General features: G+C 40.5%; 1 protein-coding gene across 2 annotated transcripts in view; it reads right to left on the bottom strand.

Moving 5' to 3' along the window:
- The window catches only part of RBPJ (recombination signal binding protein for immunoglobulin kappa J region), a 58,719-nt gene extending 44,054 nt beyond the window's left edge, over positions 1-14,665 (bottom strand). The window contains exon 1 of one of the 2 annotated variants that reach the window (XM_086890399.1): positions 14,215-14,665. In XM_086890399.1, the coding sequence (XP_086746525.1) occupies positions 14,215-14,234 (20 nt within the window). In that variant the 5' untranslated portion in view covers positions 14,235-14,665. Of the gene's footprint in view, positions 1-13,882; positions 14,030-14,214 lie in introns of those variants that run through there. The other variant, XM_086890398.1, reaches the window with a different exon arrangement.
- Between the last annotated feature and the right edge of the window lie 479 nt (positions 14,666-15,144).

The raw sequence follows: 15,144 nt of genomic DNA, 5'->3' as shown, positions 1-15,144 counted from the left end.
GTGCTGCGATAGAACACCACAGAAACCAGCTGTCAAGTATGGCATGATAATACAAATGCTTATTAATAAAATTAACCACAAACTTTAAGGGAAAGCGTAATAAATTTCTACTGGTAATTTTTTTCAGGGAGGGCAGCAAAGGAGTGGTGCTGTGGAATTTTCTGGATCAAGTAGATTTTTTGGGTTTTTTTAAAAAGGAAAGGTTTTTCCAGTTTTCCCCAAGAGACTGGCAACTACAAAGCATAATGCCTTTTAGGAAATAAATCTTCATTAACTACACAAACAATGCCATGACAGACACCCAACAGCTTTTCAACTTTTTTACTAGCTCTAAATCTGGTTGGCCATGCCAGCATACCTTGGGACAAACCTGAAGTACACTCAACATTCAGCACACCATTCTTCCCAAAACACAAGGCGCATAAAGAGCTCCAGTTATCCTGGCTGGTTTTACAATAAAAACCAAAGTCCACCCTTTAAGTTATACTAGAGCCCTGCTAAAAGGGCTCTCTGGACCCGTATGCCACCCAACAGCTTGCAAGCAGCTTGAACAACAGGTGAATACAGGTTACTTACAGGAAGGACACTGTGCCAAGACCTAGGGCACTTTGAACTTAGAGTCCTCAAGACATTTCTAACAGCTACAATTAACTACAATACTGCAGAAAACAGACAGAATAAGCAATCAAGACAGCAAGTCAAAATCAAGTGGACAATGCAATAAACAGCCTCAGGCAGAGAAAATGTAGTGGATTCCATTACAGATTATTTGGCAAAGGAGAAGCTCATAAATGACTCTACTCTTAGGAAAATGTGCATGAAGCTACTTTTGGCTTCCAAGAAAGACTTTAAGAAAGCAGCTGAAATAAAGGAAGACACCACAGACTGAAAGAGCAATGGTGATCTGGGACAATGCTGAAGTGTTTGCTTCCTGTTTCTCCAACTATGGACCAGTGTTGCAAGACTGATAGTTTGAAGATTCCTTTTATCAAAGGAACAAACCTTTAACCAAAGAAGCAAGGTTGCACACATTAGCCTTGCTGGCTGGAACAATTATTCAATTCTGATATCCAAGGGATATGCCTTTTGACATTTGACTTTTAAATTTTGATCCAAAATGAGAAATGCTTTAGACAAAGGCCTACATGAGCTGTTTAATCTGTAAAAGTAAACTGAGGCTCACTATTGGATGAAAAAGTGCACCATTGTTACACATTTACTTCCAGAATATCTGTATAGTAAGCTTTCAAATACTTTTTTTTTTAAGCAAGAACAGAAGATCAGGACATGTATCACTAATAAAGATGCCTTCTATAATGAGAATAAAAAGTGTAAGAGAACTATCTTGATCAAACTGGTAATTTTTAACCTACATTAAGACACTCTGGTGTGATACCATTTCTCTAGGGTTCTGAAAAGGTATTAAAAGCAAATCAAATACTCGCATTCAACCACTGAACCAGGCAAAAAGAACAGTTACAATTTTATGCAGAACATCACACATGCTCTTTTAACCCATCTTATGTTAGAAGAAACTGTCTGTATAGTAAATATAAATCCAAGTTGTATATTAAAGCTGTATAACAAACACTTTTAAGTGTATCTATACACACACACACACACCCACCACCTTGTGGGCAATGCTTATTTACTGAATTTAACCTGGTCTCAGCTTAACTTTATTTGCTTTCATCACTTCAAAAACAATCCTTTCTCCCTGCTCTGTTGCTTTAGAAATACACCATGTTAGTAAGAACAAAGTGTCCTGCTTCTCACAGCTTTCAATATACACCCAACAAAGCCACTAGCAATAGATTGCAGTCTGTATTCATTCAAAGATCTATTTTACCCATTCTCTCTGGAGTAGCAAAAGGATAAAAAAATAGTAGTAACTTCCCATACATAAAGAGGATTGAAACATTTCAAAAGAAAGAAGGGTGGAAAAAGCAAAAAAGAGAATTCCCCTAAAATGAAGTGATCCTTCACTGTCTTCTTCCCTCTCCCAAAATATATTTCCTGCCTTCACAATAGTAACACTGGATCTTTCTCTGGCTTTACCAATAACTTAAGTTTTACACTTCTCTCTCCACATCAATGTTTTGCCTTTTGTTACAAGAGATATCTCATGGTCTTGAATTCTTCAGATTTTATTGTCTTTCCAATCCTCATCAGTTCTCAAGGGGGGAGACAAATCACATACAAGTGCTTATTAGACATCCCCTCTCATAATCCAAGACACTGGCAAAGTGAAGTTTAAAGTTCCTGAAAGTAAAAAACAGGGTTTGGACTTGATTTAAAACATACAGTTATTAGATTATCACACTAGCTGAGTAGCAACAGTGACTTCCCTGCTCTGTAGATAACTGTTGTGGTGATGCTCCAAGTACACCACAATCCTTAGGGCTAGTAACAGCAAAATTTAAGGGAAAAAAGGAACAACAGTGTTGGTAAGTAGTCTGAAAGTATTGCTCTGGACAAACATAAGTGAACATGGATTGCCCAGGAACAAAGAGAATGAGGCTTACACAGAAACTTCATAGAAAAAAAACCCAAAAAACAGGGAAAGTATTCTGGTGTGCTACTCCATTAAAAATAATTAAAGAAAAAAGAAAATAAAAGAAAATAAAAAACTATCCAGAAGCAAAACTAATTGAGAGCTGCTCACAAAATTCAGGAGAGAACATAACTGAAAATGACTAAGCAAAATAAAATACCCTATATTATTTCAGTATGCTTTATATGTAACAAGAGGAAGCAGAATTGAGCAGATATAAACTGGAATCAGAGGAAATGAATGTCAAGCATTGGCTATATATATTTTTCAACTAATGTCAAAACAAAAAAAGAGAAAATATCAGCTAGGAATTCAATTGTATAATGGCAGGATAGTATTATTCATCTTACAAAATGTAGTATCATTACTGAAAAATCTATTCTACAATCAGGGCCATTAGGTAGGAGAATACTAAACACCACAAAGAAAATATCAGAAGTGCCACCAGTAAAATCTGCTGAATATTTCCAACAATGATATCCACAATTCGAACCCTAAGGACAGAGGAAAATTTTCAGTAAGTGAAGAAGTCTCTTATCTCTATAGATACAATATTCATCACTGCCTAATACCTTCTGGCAAACATAGGTCTGTTGTTTTTGGTTTGGCTTTTTAAGAGGACTAGTTAAACTGAAAAAGATAAACTTTTAAATTTAACCTGATGCAATAGTACTTTCATGACTATGCAAACTGACAAGTCTAACCAGTCTACTGCTAACCCTAAGTGCCATCCAGCAATATGGTGAGACAATAATGCAGTAAGGTCAGTTCAGTTTTTCTTATTATTTGCTAAGTATTTAACAATCAAAAATAATACTAAGATTTTTTTCAGAAACATTGAAAAAACAAGGGATATGCCCAGAGCTTTTCTTCTCCTACACTTTATTTCCATATGGAAATTCAGGCTACGTCCAAGGAATGCTAACATAAGGACTGGCTTCAAACTCTGTTTTGAGAGGTACTTTCAGTGTATCTTCTGATGTCACCTCTTGTTTACTGCAGTCTCAAAAGCTACATGCAGATGCAGGCAGTCAAAAAGAATGACTATTACCCTTATAGCACAAGGGATCCAGTAACAAGAATTCCCCTATACTTTCTAGTAGACTTTAACAATCACAAATTACTGTAAAGGCCTGGTCTACTTTTCCTTTGCTACCATTTGAAGTATGGTTTATCACTTCAACGAGCTGATTGGGAGTAGAAATAAGTAAAACTTTTTTAAACCTTATTTCATAACGAGTTCTTTGTTTTGCCTGATAACTGTTGTGAAATACAGGTATTTTGCCCATTGCAAAAAAAAGGTAAGTTTTTGCAGAAAGTTCTGATGTTTGTTTTGGCATAGTTCTCACATTTGTTTTAACACAGTTCTTGGTATTTTGAGAGTGCTGCTATCTAAATGTAAGCACTGGGAACACTAATCTTATTTACTGTATTATCAAAACTGAACATAAGCCTGGCCAACATCTATATTATTAATTAAAATAGGTTATCAAAATAGCTTTTCATACCTTTCCTGCTTCAGGTGACTCTTAGATCAAAAAATTTGCTTTAGCTCTAGAGAACTACCTACTTTTTCTCTAACTTAACATATTCTTCTATCACTCTTACAGACAAACTGAGAGATATGTTACCTCCATAATCAACAGCAAAACAATTAAGAGGCACTCTTGTAAATATAGTACTTATACAAAGAACCCGTGAACTTCTATACCAGGATCAGAATTCCATCTCAGTATCATCTGTGCTGACTAAAACAGTTTGTCACAACACATCAAGTATGCTGCAAGTCTCTTCCAAAGAGGAAGCCTAATCCCATATACTTATTTTGATTAACGGCTCTCCATGCTTTTCACTTATTGTGAGAAATTTGTAATGTACACATAAACAAAACAAACCAAATGCAACATCAACCGTGCAATAGTAAATGGAAAACAAAAATGGAATGCAAAAAGAAAATTAAAAAAACAAACCGACAAAAAGAAACCCCCAACACAAACAAAACCCCAAAGAACCAAACCAAAAAAAAACCCCAACAAACTACACCAAACCAAGAATACCCCAGGACTCAATGCTGACAAAGTACTGAACAGCAGAAGAAAAGAATTTGGCCAGAAAAACACTTGGACAAAAAGACAAGTCCAAAATAGTTTTGATATATCCCTATAACTTCTGGAAGATATTACATTATTGAGCATTTTACTAGTCATCACTGTATATATACTACAAAACTAAGCATGAAAAGAAGCACACACATGCAGAATAACAGCAGTCTTTCACCAAAGCTTTTTCCTTCCTGAGTTCTGACACCACTGAAATCAGAGCTGGGTGGCAGATTTGGAAAGTAATGAAATATTTTCGATTTTGAAAATAAGTATGCATACAGAATAATTTCTTCAGCAGTATAAAGGCATGGCAACAGCACACTGGAACACCACTTCATTTTATTACATGGCACATTTATCTACTGGTCATGCCCCAACCATCACATCTGTCTCAATTATGTAAGAGAGCCGCATCTTTCTAGTGTCCACTCCAATAGTGTTCTCTATAACCAGAACATATTAAGGATGGATACAGTCACTCAAGTATTCTGTACCATACCTTTCTGTTATGGAGATGAAAAACCTAAGGAAGTCTGATTTCTCCTGACCAGCTTTCATGGCCACAGCTGGGAGAGACAACATAATGTCACCTGTCAAAACTCAGTAAACAGCCCATAACTACACCAAGTACAAGAACAGAGGCAGAAGACAGTAATTCTATTTCCACCTCTCCACAGACTGTTTGACCTTGGCAAGTCACTAGGGTTTTGTGCTTGTTTTTTCATGTTCAGGACACGAAGAGCTTTTACGCAGACGGCTGGAACAACAACAATAACTGAGTAAGACTAATTATTATTTATTCTGCCTAGCCTTAGAACTCTTCCACAATGGCATAAACTCAGAGTGTGTACAAGCACCGCCACGACTCTAAACCTTAATTTTGAACCTCCCTTTATGTAAGATTCACCATCTTACCAAGACAAACTCCCCTGTAATCAATAATTGACAAAAGCTTAGTTTCACAAAGTCTTCTGTTGAGCAAACAACTGTAACCTTATTTTCTACACTGGCAGCTCCTAATCCACAATTTGCAACTTGCAAACACTGCCTGCAAGATCCTTTGCCACTGCTCCCAGAAAAAATTAAATTACAGAGTTAAAAAAAGAGCTGCCAGGAAAAGGAAAGCAGGGTATCTTCTGAAGAGAATATTTTATTCTATGCAGTTTCTACAGTTGGGCAAAACTAGGGAGAAGTATTTTGCACAATCCAATTCCTTCTTTCAGGCTTGGAAAATTCTGAATTTCACGGCAGCCTGATCAAGTTTCAGTTCGATACCAACTTTTCCTGGTAATCTCCCAAAACACCACACACTAAAAATATGCCGCAAGTATGGTTTTGAAAAAAACAAAGTGCAGAGGAAAGGCCCTACAGACCAAGCAACGTTACCAAGAATAAAAGCAGAAAGACATTTTTTTTCTAGCACATTAAGAAAAATGTCTGTATTTGTCTGTACTCATAAAGGAAAAAAATTAGGTATTCATTCCTCTAATCAAATAACTGTAAGAGATTAATAGCCAAAACACTAACCAGGACCATTGTAGCATATACCCTTTAATCCAACCTACAAGAACTAGAAAAATTAAAAGAACAACCAGCTGAGATCTTACACAGAGAAGTTAAAAATTATTATTTGCCAATACAGCTTATTGTCTATTTGAGAAAGTGTTCTGGATTTTCAATGCACAGATGAAATACCACTGCATACAAGCTAGTCATGCATTACAACAAAATGGAGATAAACGCCTGCTCCTGAATAAGAAACAAATGAAGAAAAGTTATACCATAACCACTACCACTGTAAGGTCTTCATGTTTTCCAAGTGAAGCATGTAAACAACTTTAGAATCAGACTCATAGAACATACTGAGTTGGAAGGGATCCACCAGGATCACGAGGCCCAATTCCTGGCCGCATGCAGGATACCCCAAGCTTCGTGCCATGTGCCTTGAAAGCATTGTCCAGATACTTCTTGAACTCTGTCAGGCTTGGTGCTGTGACCACTTCCCTGGGGAACCTTTTTGTAACACCTAACCTAAATCTTTCCTGACACAAATTCAGGCCATTCCCTTGCATCCTGTCACCGGTCACCAGAGAAGAGATCAGCATCTGCCCATGTGCTTCCCCCTGTGAGAAAGCTCTAAGCTGTGATGAGGTCTCTTCTTAGTCTCCTCCATACTGATTGAGACAGCTGGTCTCAGTCATTCCTCACATGATTTTCCCTCTAGACTTTTCACCATCTTCATGGTACTCCTATGAATGCTCTCCAAGAGCTTTATATCTTTCTCACCTTGTGGTGCCCAAAACTGCCCCCAGCATTCGAGGTGAGGCTGCCCCAGCTCAGGGCAGAGCAGGACAATCCCCTCCCTTGCCCGGCTGGCCATGATGAGCCTGGTGCACCCCAGGACACGCTTGGCCCTCCTGGCTGCCAGGGCACTGCTGGCTTGTGTGCAACTTTCTGTCAACCTTGACCCCCAGGTCCCTTTCTGCAGCCCCCCATTCCCTTCCTTATGCACATCCACAGCTGCCCCATCCCTAACACTTGCCCTTGTTAAATTTCACATCTGGTGATTGCCCAGTCCTCTAGCTAGCCAAGACCATCTGCAGGGCTTCCCTTAGTTTAAATAACTACGAAAATACGTATTTCAATTCAACACGAATGTTTCAAGACTTATCTACATAAAAAGACATTCAAAAAAGAGCCTCACAAGCTTCCTGAAGACACGTGCTGTTGACCGAAGTGTTCAGGCTGCTTTAGAGAGAACAAATCACGTCCCAGCAGCATGCCTTTCATTAAACAATCTTATTAATCAAATAAAGTAAAACATGGTAATTATATCTTATAGTAAAATTTTACAGATCAGTCAAGCTTTTAAAAAATAAAAATACTAAAAAAAAAGTATCTTTGTCTTCATTTTATATTTTATATATAATTTTAATACATATACAATATTATAACATATTATATACATAGTAACAATCTCTGTCTCTTTTAAGGATCCAAATCTGCAAGCTTAATCAAGAGACTTCTCACACTGTACATACCGAAACCCATACGTTCTTTTCCTTCCTGGTAAAAAAGTCTACAACCACAAATATGTAGTTTATGCATTTACAAGCATAAAAGCAAGAAGATACATGGCCATATGTCACCATCTGGATAACAAAAGTGCAGTTCAACAGCATGAACTATTTTTCAGAAAATAAAATTATTTTAAACAGTATAAATCGGCTGTGAAAAATGGCTGTGATGTGACATAGCAAAGGTGACTAAAGAGTTTCTTCAGGCTGTAAAGCTTACTTAACATTTTTTGTAAAAGGCAGCAACCACAACATAAACACACAAATTATGAATAGAGAACACCACATAAGTAGAACCCCAGGAAATGAGAAACTCTAAGTTTAATCCTTAGTTTTCCAAGACTCAGTAAGAATATAGGGATATAGAAACTGCTTCTATTAATAACTTCCTCTTCAAAGACGTGTATTGGCTGTTTCAATTTCTGAATTTTTATATTACAAAAGATAACCATAATTCTGTATTATTTCCTTACCTCACATAATCTTAACTGCTAATTAATGCAATTATGTTCATGGCAAGGATGCTATAAGCATTTCCACATTAAAATAATGGAAGTTTAGTGAGATAAGAATATAATTTTATAATTATATAACTGCCTTGAAATACTATAGACTTAAAAGGCATATCCACTTTTGTCAACAGAATTAAGCTCTCATCTGACAGTATAGCTGACATTTACCTTTTTCTCTTTTTCACCTGAACACAAAAGATGAAAACAAGTAATTCTATAAAATCCAGTATACACAACTGCCCAATTTTTAGAAACATTGAAATAACAAACTAAAAAAAACCAAAACAACACCACTTAAAATACACCTTCCATGTGAAATGCTCTTGGGAGGCAGTATTTCAGCACATTAGTGCCATATAGTTCAGTTACAGTAATGTGCTTGCAATTAACATCCAAAGAGTTTTGGGCTGCAAGTATTACAAACACAGAAAATTGATGTCCTGAAACTTCAGAATTCTGCTGACATGATTTGCTCTCCAAATATCAAACTAATACTGTGCATAAACTGCATTCTTCATCCCAAGAGAGATTCTGACAAAATGCGTAAGATAGAATACTTGTTTGTATTAAATATGTATTTAACAATTCAAAATGACAACCTATCTTTCCAAGTTTATCTAAAACCAAACATAGCACAGAACAGGTACACACTGCACCCTAACCATAATCTTCACCCACAATGAATTAGTAACTATAAAACCTTTCTTCAAAATCTTTACCTGTGAAGGCACCACAAGTCTTTCAGGAAGACTTTTTACACACCTGCAGGCTACTTGCTCTTCTTTTCACAGTATTTTTTAACATAGAAATTGGAGTTCAAAATAATGAAAAATAGTCCTAAAATAAATTATTACTGCAAAACAGAAATTAGCAACTCAGAGGAAAGAAACTCACTCTCATTCACAAACCCATGATCATTATGCGATTCATAATACAGAACAATACTTAAAAGAGAACAATTTTTGCCAAGAGATATCAGAAAGGGATATTGCCTTTTAGCTGGCTGTAACAAGCCCACACATACTATGCCAAATACAATAGTCTACAGATTATTTCTGGAGAAATCAAGCTACAGAAAGATTATTTTCAAACTTTCTTTGTGCTCCATATCAACCAGAGTAAGTCAAACAACAAAGAGCTACTTAATACAATGAATAAACAGCAAAAGCAAATAAAATCCAAATTAAGACCTTAAGTCCATAAAATTGCTTCTACTGAAAGCACAAAAGCTTAAGAGTATTTGCCAGCATTTCAGAAGACTCCTTCAAGAATACAGTGCTCACAAGGATTTCCCAATAGTCTGAATTAAGACAGCTCATGTTCCTTGATAACAAGTCACACAAAACCATCTACTCATTTGATTGTAAACAAGTTTTCCCCAATCTTTAACATTCATCAGGTGCATATACACAATACAATAACTGCAGTTATGCTATTACTCAAATCTTAATAAGCACTGTTTAAACCTTCAGTGACAGTAAAAACTGTAGCCTGAAGAACTCATCCATGAATTCTGGCCCTATAGTCTACATCATCTTTTTTCCACTCCTTAAGCTTCAGTGAAACCATTCTAAAATCTCTTGCAGCCTAGCCCTATGACAAGGCTCAGAATCAGTATGTAATTGTTATGGCCCTAGACCTGTCTGTCGCCCAAGACTATCAGAAACGTTTCTTTTCCAGAAATAACTCTCCCTCATTCCCTTGGTGTTGCTGTCATGACTCATCCACCTTGCTCACCTGTATTATTTTATGAATCACTTCATTGGCTTTTGTCTTGTATCCCTTTCCATTTGTCTTCATTCTATCCAGGGCCAGGATTCAAATTCAACTATGAACTCCCTGCTATCAATCAGAAATATTCTTTCTACTCCCTATCTCCTGTGCTTGTCCAAGTCAACACCCCAGATTGATTCTCTTTTTTCCAATACTGATACCTCACTATCAGTTCAGCACAGACAACATAAAGGTGTTACTAATTCCACCGCTGCGTCAGTTTCCTTTCCACTACTTCAAGTCCTGAATTAAACTAAACATTAGCCCTCAAATCTAGGTTCTGTATAGGTCCTAGAAACAACTTGCTGCTGAGATCCTAGCAACGCCCATCACATCACTAAGATACCCCTCTAGCAGCTGAAATTTTATTATGTGACCACAGAAGTTCACACCTGAAACAGTGAAGCAATCTTCTTCATCTTTCAAGATCCAGATCTGATCCTTATGAACATTCCTCTCTCAATAGCTTTTTTTAGCCTATGGCTGGATCACACAAGTCCTTCCCCATCTCACTTCTTGAGCAGCTCTCTACTTCAAGACCCTCACTGGTCAAGGTCCTCATTCTAAAATTACTAATCAGGATGTAGATGTGGTTGAAGTTCTGGTAAACTGTTGTATTTTCACCTCTCAACTTCTTTTTCCTTGTGGTTGGGAGAGCTCCATGAAACAGCATCCTCTTTCAAAAACCTCCTACAAGTTTTTTTCATGTTTCTCATCAAAACCAAAGAAACAGAATGACCAGATGGCTGTCCCATCTACACTACTACACTAAAATTCACAGCACCAATGCCAAACATTCTACTGCACCATCACAGATCTCCTGAGTTTTCCCTTACCCTTAAATCATTAAGCATTCTGGGTCAGGAAACCCCTCATAACCACTGAACTCCAGGATGACTAATTCAGACACGGAACTTGAACAGCTAGTTACTTAGAAATGTGACTAAAACAATTTTCTGCTTTATAGTGTCTATGGAAAACCACCATCATACTGGCAATAAGCCTACTCAAAGTATTTTTGTCTTTTTCAAGGCTTTTCAACCTGTTTGAAAAATAATCCAAATGCTATATTGTATTCTGCTGTTACTGAGGTTTTAACTGGTAATCGAGTACTCAAGACAATGCCTACTATTTATCATTTCAATCTGTTATTTCAAAGTTGTCTTCTACTATTTTAAAGATCAGGTAGTCCCAGGCTACTAAGAAGGCACCATTCCATACTTTATGTCACTGTAAAATTACAAAATTAAGTTCAAGGCACTAGAGATTTTTCTCTGTCACATGGCTTTATTAGACTTAGCAGAGCAATTTTCAAGCTAATGGACATCCACAGGTATTTTTGCAATATCAGCAATTATTGAAAAACAAGTGGTTTACACTCAAAATATAATTAAAGAAGCATTTTCATTAATCTTGTCATCTTAAAATGATATTTCCCTAAACTGTTCACAATCAAAACCAAAAACACTCCACAAAACCCCAAAAATACTATTCTATAATCCCAGCCATAAATTATCCACTTCTTTTAAATAATAGTTGTGAATAGTAATTCATTTTAAGTTAAGACTTATCTCATGTTTCTGTTTGCTTTCTCACTGCATCTGGTTCTGCCACTGTACAGTTTAGCTTGCCACACTGTACATATGAGCAAGTTTCATCAAAACGCTACTTGTGAGGCAGCAGCACGAGTGTGCCACATGCTGCAAGGTACTCTGACTGCCCTCCAGAACTGCTGCAGTGAACTCCTACTATTCCACTCCAACACTGCATAAACCTACATACCATAACTTAAGCTTAGGCATACAGTTTTCACAGGAAAATAAAAAAAGCTTTTTCATTCAGGTAACACTGACTGCAAAAGTGCCATAAGCTCTACCTCAAAGTTTGAGTGCCCATGGGAAACCCATTCAAATGCAATGCAGGATTTCCATATTACATTCTTCAGTTATTGCTTTTTAATTTCAAACACTTTTTTCCCCCCTGTCCAAGTAAGTTTTTATAGAACAGCTTAGAAAGAAAATTCCTCATATGAACTATTTTGGAAAAAAAAAATCAGCTACTGAAGAATCATTCATTTTTAATCCTAATACACACAAACAATTCAGCATCAGAGCCACACTCCAAAAACAGGTCATTTAATAAAAAAAAGGAAAAAAAAAGAAAAAAATCAGGCTTCTTCATGCAATATAACTACAACATTAACAAAAGTTAGCATATTTCATTTTACTTTATTTAAACACTGAAGTATTTAACAATAAGAAAACAAAATTATTTTTCCAGACAATTATTTGACTTCTAGGTTTAAACAATAAATGTTGCATTAAAATCCAAAACTATACACTATTTTTTTACTCTCGTTAAAATGATATTTTTTTCTACTGCTCTGATTATTTGATCACTGTTTTTAAAATAATCCAGGTTTTTTGTCAACATTTTAACAGACATCTAAAAAGGATAAAACTAATGTCACAAACATGACAACACTTCTGACAATCTTCTAATAATCAATAAACAAAAGGAAATGGAGCCCAGATATTTGGATGAGCAAACTAACAGAAACGTGGAAAAACTTATTTGCTAATTAGAGCACAGGCTAATAGTTATAGCAAACTTTAAAAGCATTTGTTCCCTTCTTTAAAGTCCAACCTCTAAAATAGTACACCCCAAGAATCATAACAAACAAGATTTAACTGGGAAATTGTATATTAGCCACAAGATGCCTTCATCAAGAGAGAAATCAAGCAAAAGCTTCGATTTATTTTTGGACAAACAAGAGGAATTGGAAACATTACTGCAGCCAAACAAAACAACAAAATACCATAATGCTACCTTCTCCACGAGAACAAAAGCATCAACCTCCAACTCCACCCCACCCCCAAGCAGGCTGTTGCTCTCTAACCACAGAGCCAATGCTGTAGACAATGTAATCCCACAGGGAAGACAGAAGGTCACAGACACACTGTGAAATCTTAAAATAAGGTCCACGTTTTAGAAAGACCTAGAAGTACTTTAACCAGACAAAAATTCATTTGGAACAAACAGGTGGTGTACAGAAAGAGCTTGTTCTTCTCCTGTTTCTTCCCTCAACACATAGAGAGGTCACACACACTGCTCAGCATAGTCCAAAATTAAGGATACAGCACTTAAAATAAGCAGCAGCAATCAAGACGTGGCGACAATGGCAACGTGCAATGTAACACTGCAGGTGTGATTGCGTACTGTATACTAGCAGTGGATCTGTTATTATTCATCAGCTGTAGGTGGCTAAGAGGGTGTCACTTATTACAGTGACACATGCTGCAGCTGGCTAGCTATGATTAAGTATTACCCAGTGTGGTTGAAAGGGATGGAGACTACCATTCATTATGATCCAGCGTGGCTTAGTGGCGTAGGGAGACTGCTACCCTGCCCTGCACCGCAGCACTTGAAGGAAGGCAGCTAAAACTCAACAAAGCCCTGGGAATGGTGTGCACAGAGGAGAGAAATGGAACCTCGGTCGCCCAGCCTGACGGAATGGGTGTCCTGCTAGCAGGGGCGGAGAGCCCGTCCGCGCTCAGCGCGACCGGGAGCGCTCCGCCGCCAAGTGACAGCGCCGGGCCGGGCCCCGGCCGGCTCCGCCGTGCGAGGGGCGCTGGGGCACCGCGCTCAACTTCCAACCACAGCAGCAAAAGCCTTTGTCCGAGCGCTCCCGGTACGTGGCCGGGGGAGCCTGGAGGACCCCCGCCTGCGGCGGGACGAGCCGGGGCGACTGAGGAGGCAGAACAGCCCGTGCCAGCCCCAGGTCCCCTCCCAGCTGGGCTCCGCCGCTCCCTTGGGAGCCCTCAGAGGGGAACCCGCTCCGAAGCAGCCGGGATGAGCACTGACCCTGCACGGAGTCCCGACCGGCGCGTCCGTGCCGGAGAGAAGGAAAGCAAAGTGAGCGCCCAGACCCGCTGGGTCCCCCGCGCCACAGGGCGGCCGGAGAGCGCGGCCGCTGCCGGGCCGGCACCCGGGGCGCCTCCTCCGTGCGCCCACCCGGCGGGACCCCAGCCCCGCGAGGTTTGCGCCGCAGGGCCCGCCCGCGGGTCGTCCGGAGGGCAGCCCCCCATGCCCTCGAGCGGCGACTGAGGAGCAGGCGGGTGGGCGCGGCACGACCTCGGCCAGGCAGCCCCGGGCGGCGGCGGCTCCGGCGGGCGCCGCGAACGCCCCGCACTCACCCTGTCACAACAGGCGCCATCTTCCACAAACTCTCGCCAAAACTCCTACTCTCGCGAGAGCGCCCCCCTCCCCGCGGCCCGGAGCGCGCGTGCGCGGGCCCGCGAGACACGCGCGGGGCGGGAGGGGGGGGGCGGTGCGCACCGCCCACTCAGCACCCGGGCTTCTCCCCTCAGACACAACAGCCCGGGCGTGGGAACCGCGCCGCTCTCGCGAGAGCCTGGCACCAGCCGACATGCGGAGAGCGGGAAAAGTCTCGCGAGAGCGGAGCGCGCTCAGGAGAAACCGAGGGATTCCCTCTGCCCGCTCGCGCGTCTCGCCCCCGCCAGCGCGAGGCGGGGCGGAGGGGGAGGAGCCACTCGGAGCGCGGAGGGAAGGGCGGAGCGGCCGCTTACGCGCGCAGGGATCGGCGCGCGGCCGCCGCCGCTTCCTCGCGCCACCCCCGCGGGAAGTGCGCGTGGGGCCGCGCGCCTCGTGCTGCCCGCGGGCCCGGCACGTGCGCGGCCCGGAGACACTCGCGGCGCCGCCGGGGCCGAGCGGCCATTGGCGCGGAGCTGGGACAGGGCGGGAGGAGCTCTTTGTCAAACGGTGAATAAAAAGAGCAGGAGGTCGAGATTTGGAGAGGCGCAGCCCTTAGGGAGAACTCTTACGTTCCTTACATGGAATTGCTAACATCAGGTTTTTTAGAAGTGGGTTTTACATTAAAAGCCCGGTTTCATAATTTTGTTTTCATCTGCAGCTGACGTGCGTAAGATGCGTTTGTTTAGCAAACAGAAACCCAGGCGTCTGGCAGGGCCCCAGCCAGCTGGGCGAGGCCTGTGGCGACAGGCGGCTGAGCGCGGGCTCGGACACGGGAGGTACGTGCGACACGGAGTGCCCGGCTGGGCCCCGACGTTTTGCTACGACAGAAACCCCAGTTTTGGATTAATTTA

Source organism: Cyanistes caeruleus, chromosome 5 (genome assembly GCF_971803275.1).
Source record: "Cyanistes caeruleus chromosome 5, bCyaCae1.hap1.1, whole genome shotgun sequence".
Lineage (NCBI taxonomy): Eukaryota > Metazoa > Chordata > Aves > Passeriformes > Paridae > Cyanistes > Cyanistes caeruleus.
This window is presented reverse-complemented; position numbering and strand designations above follow the sequence as displayed.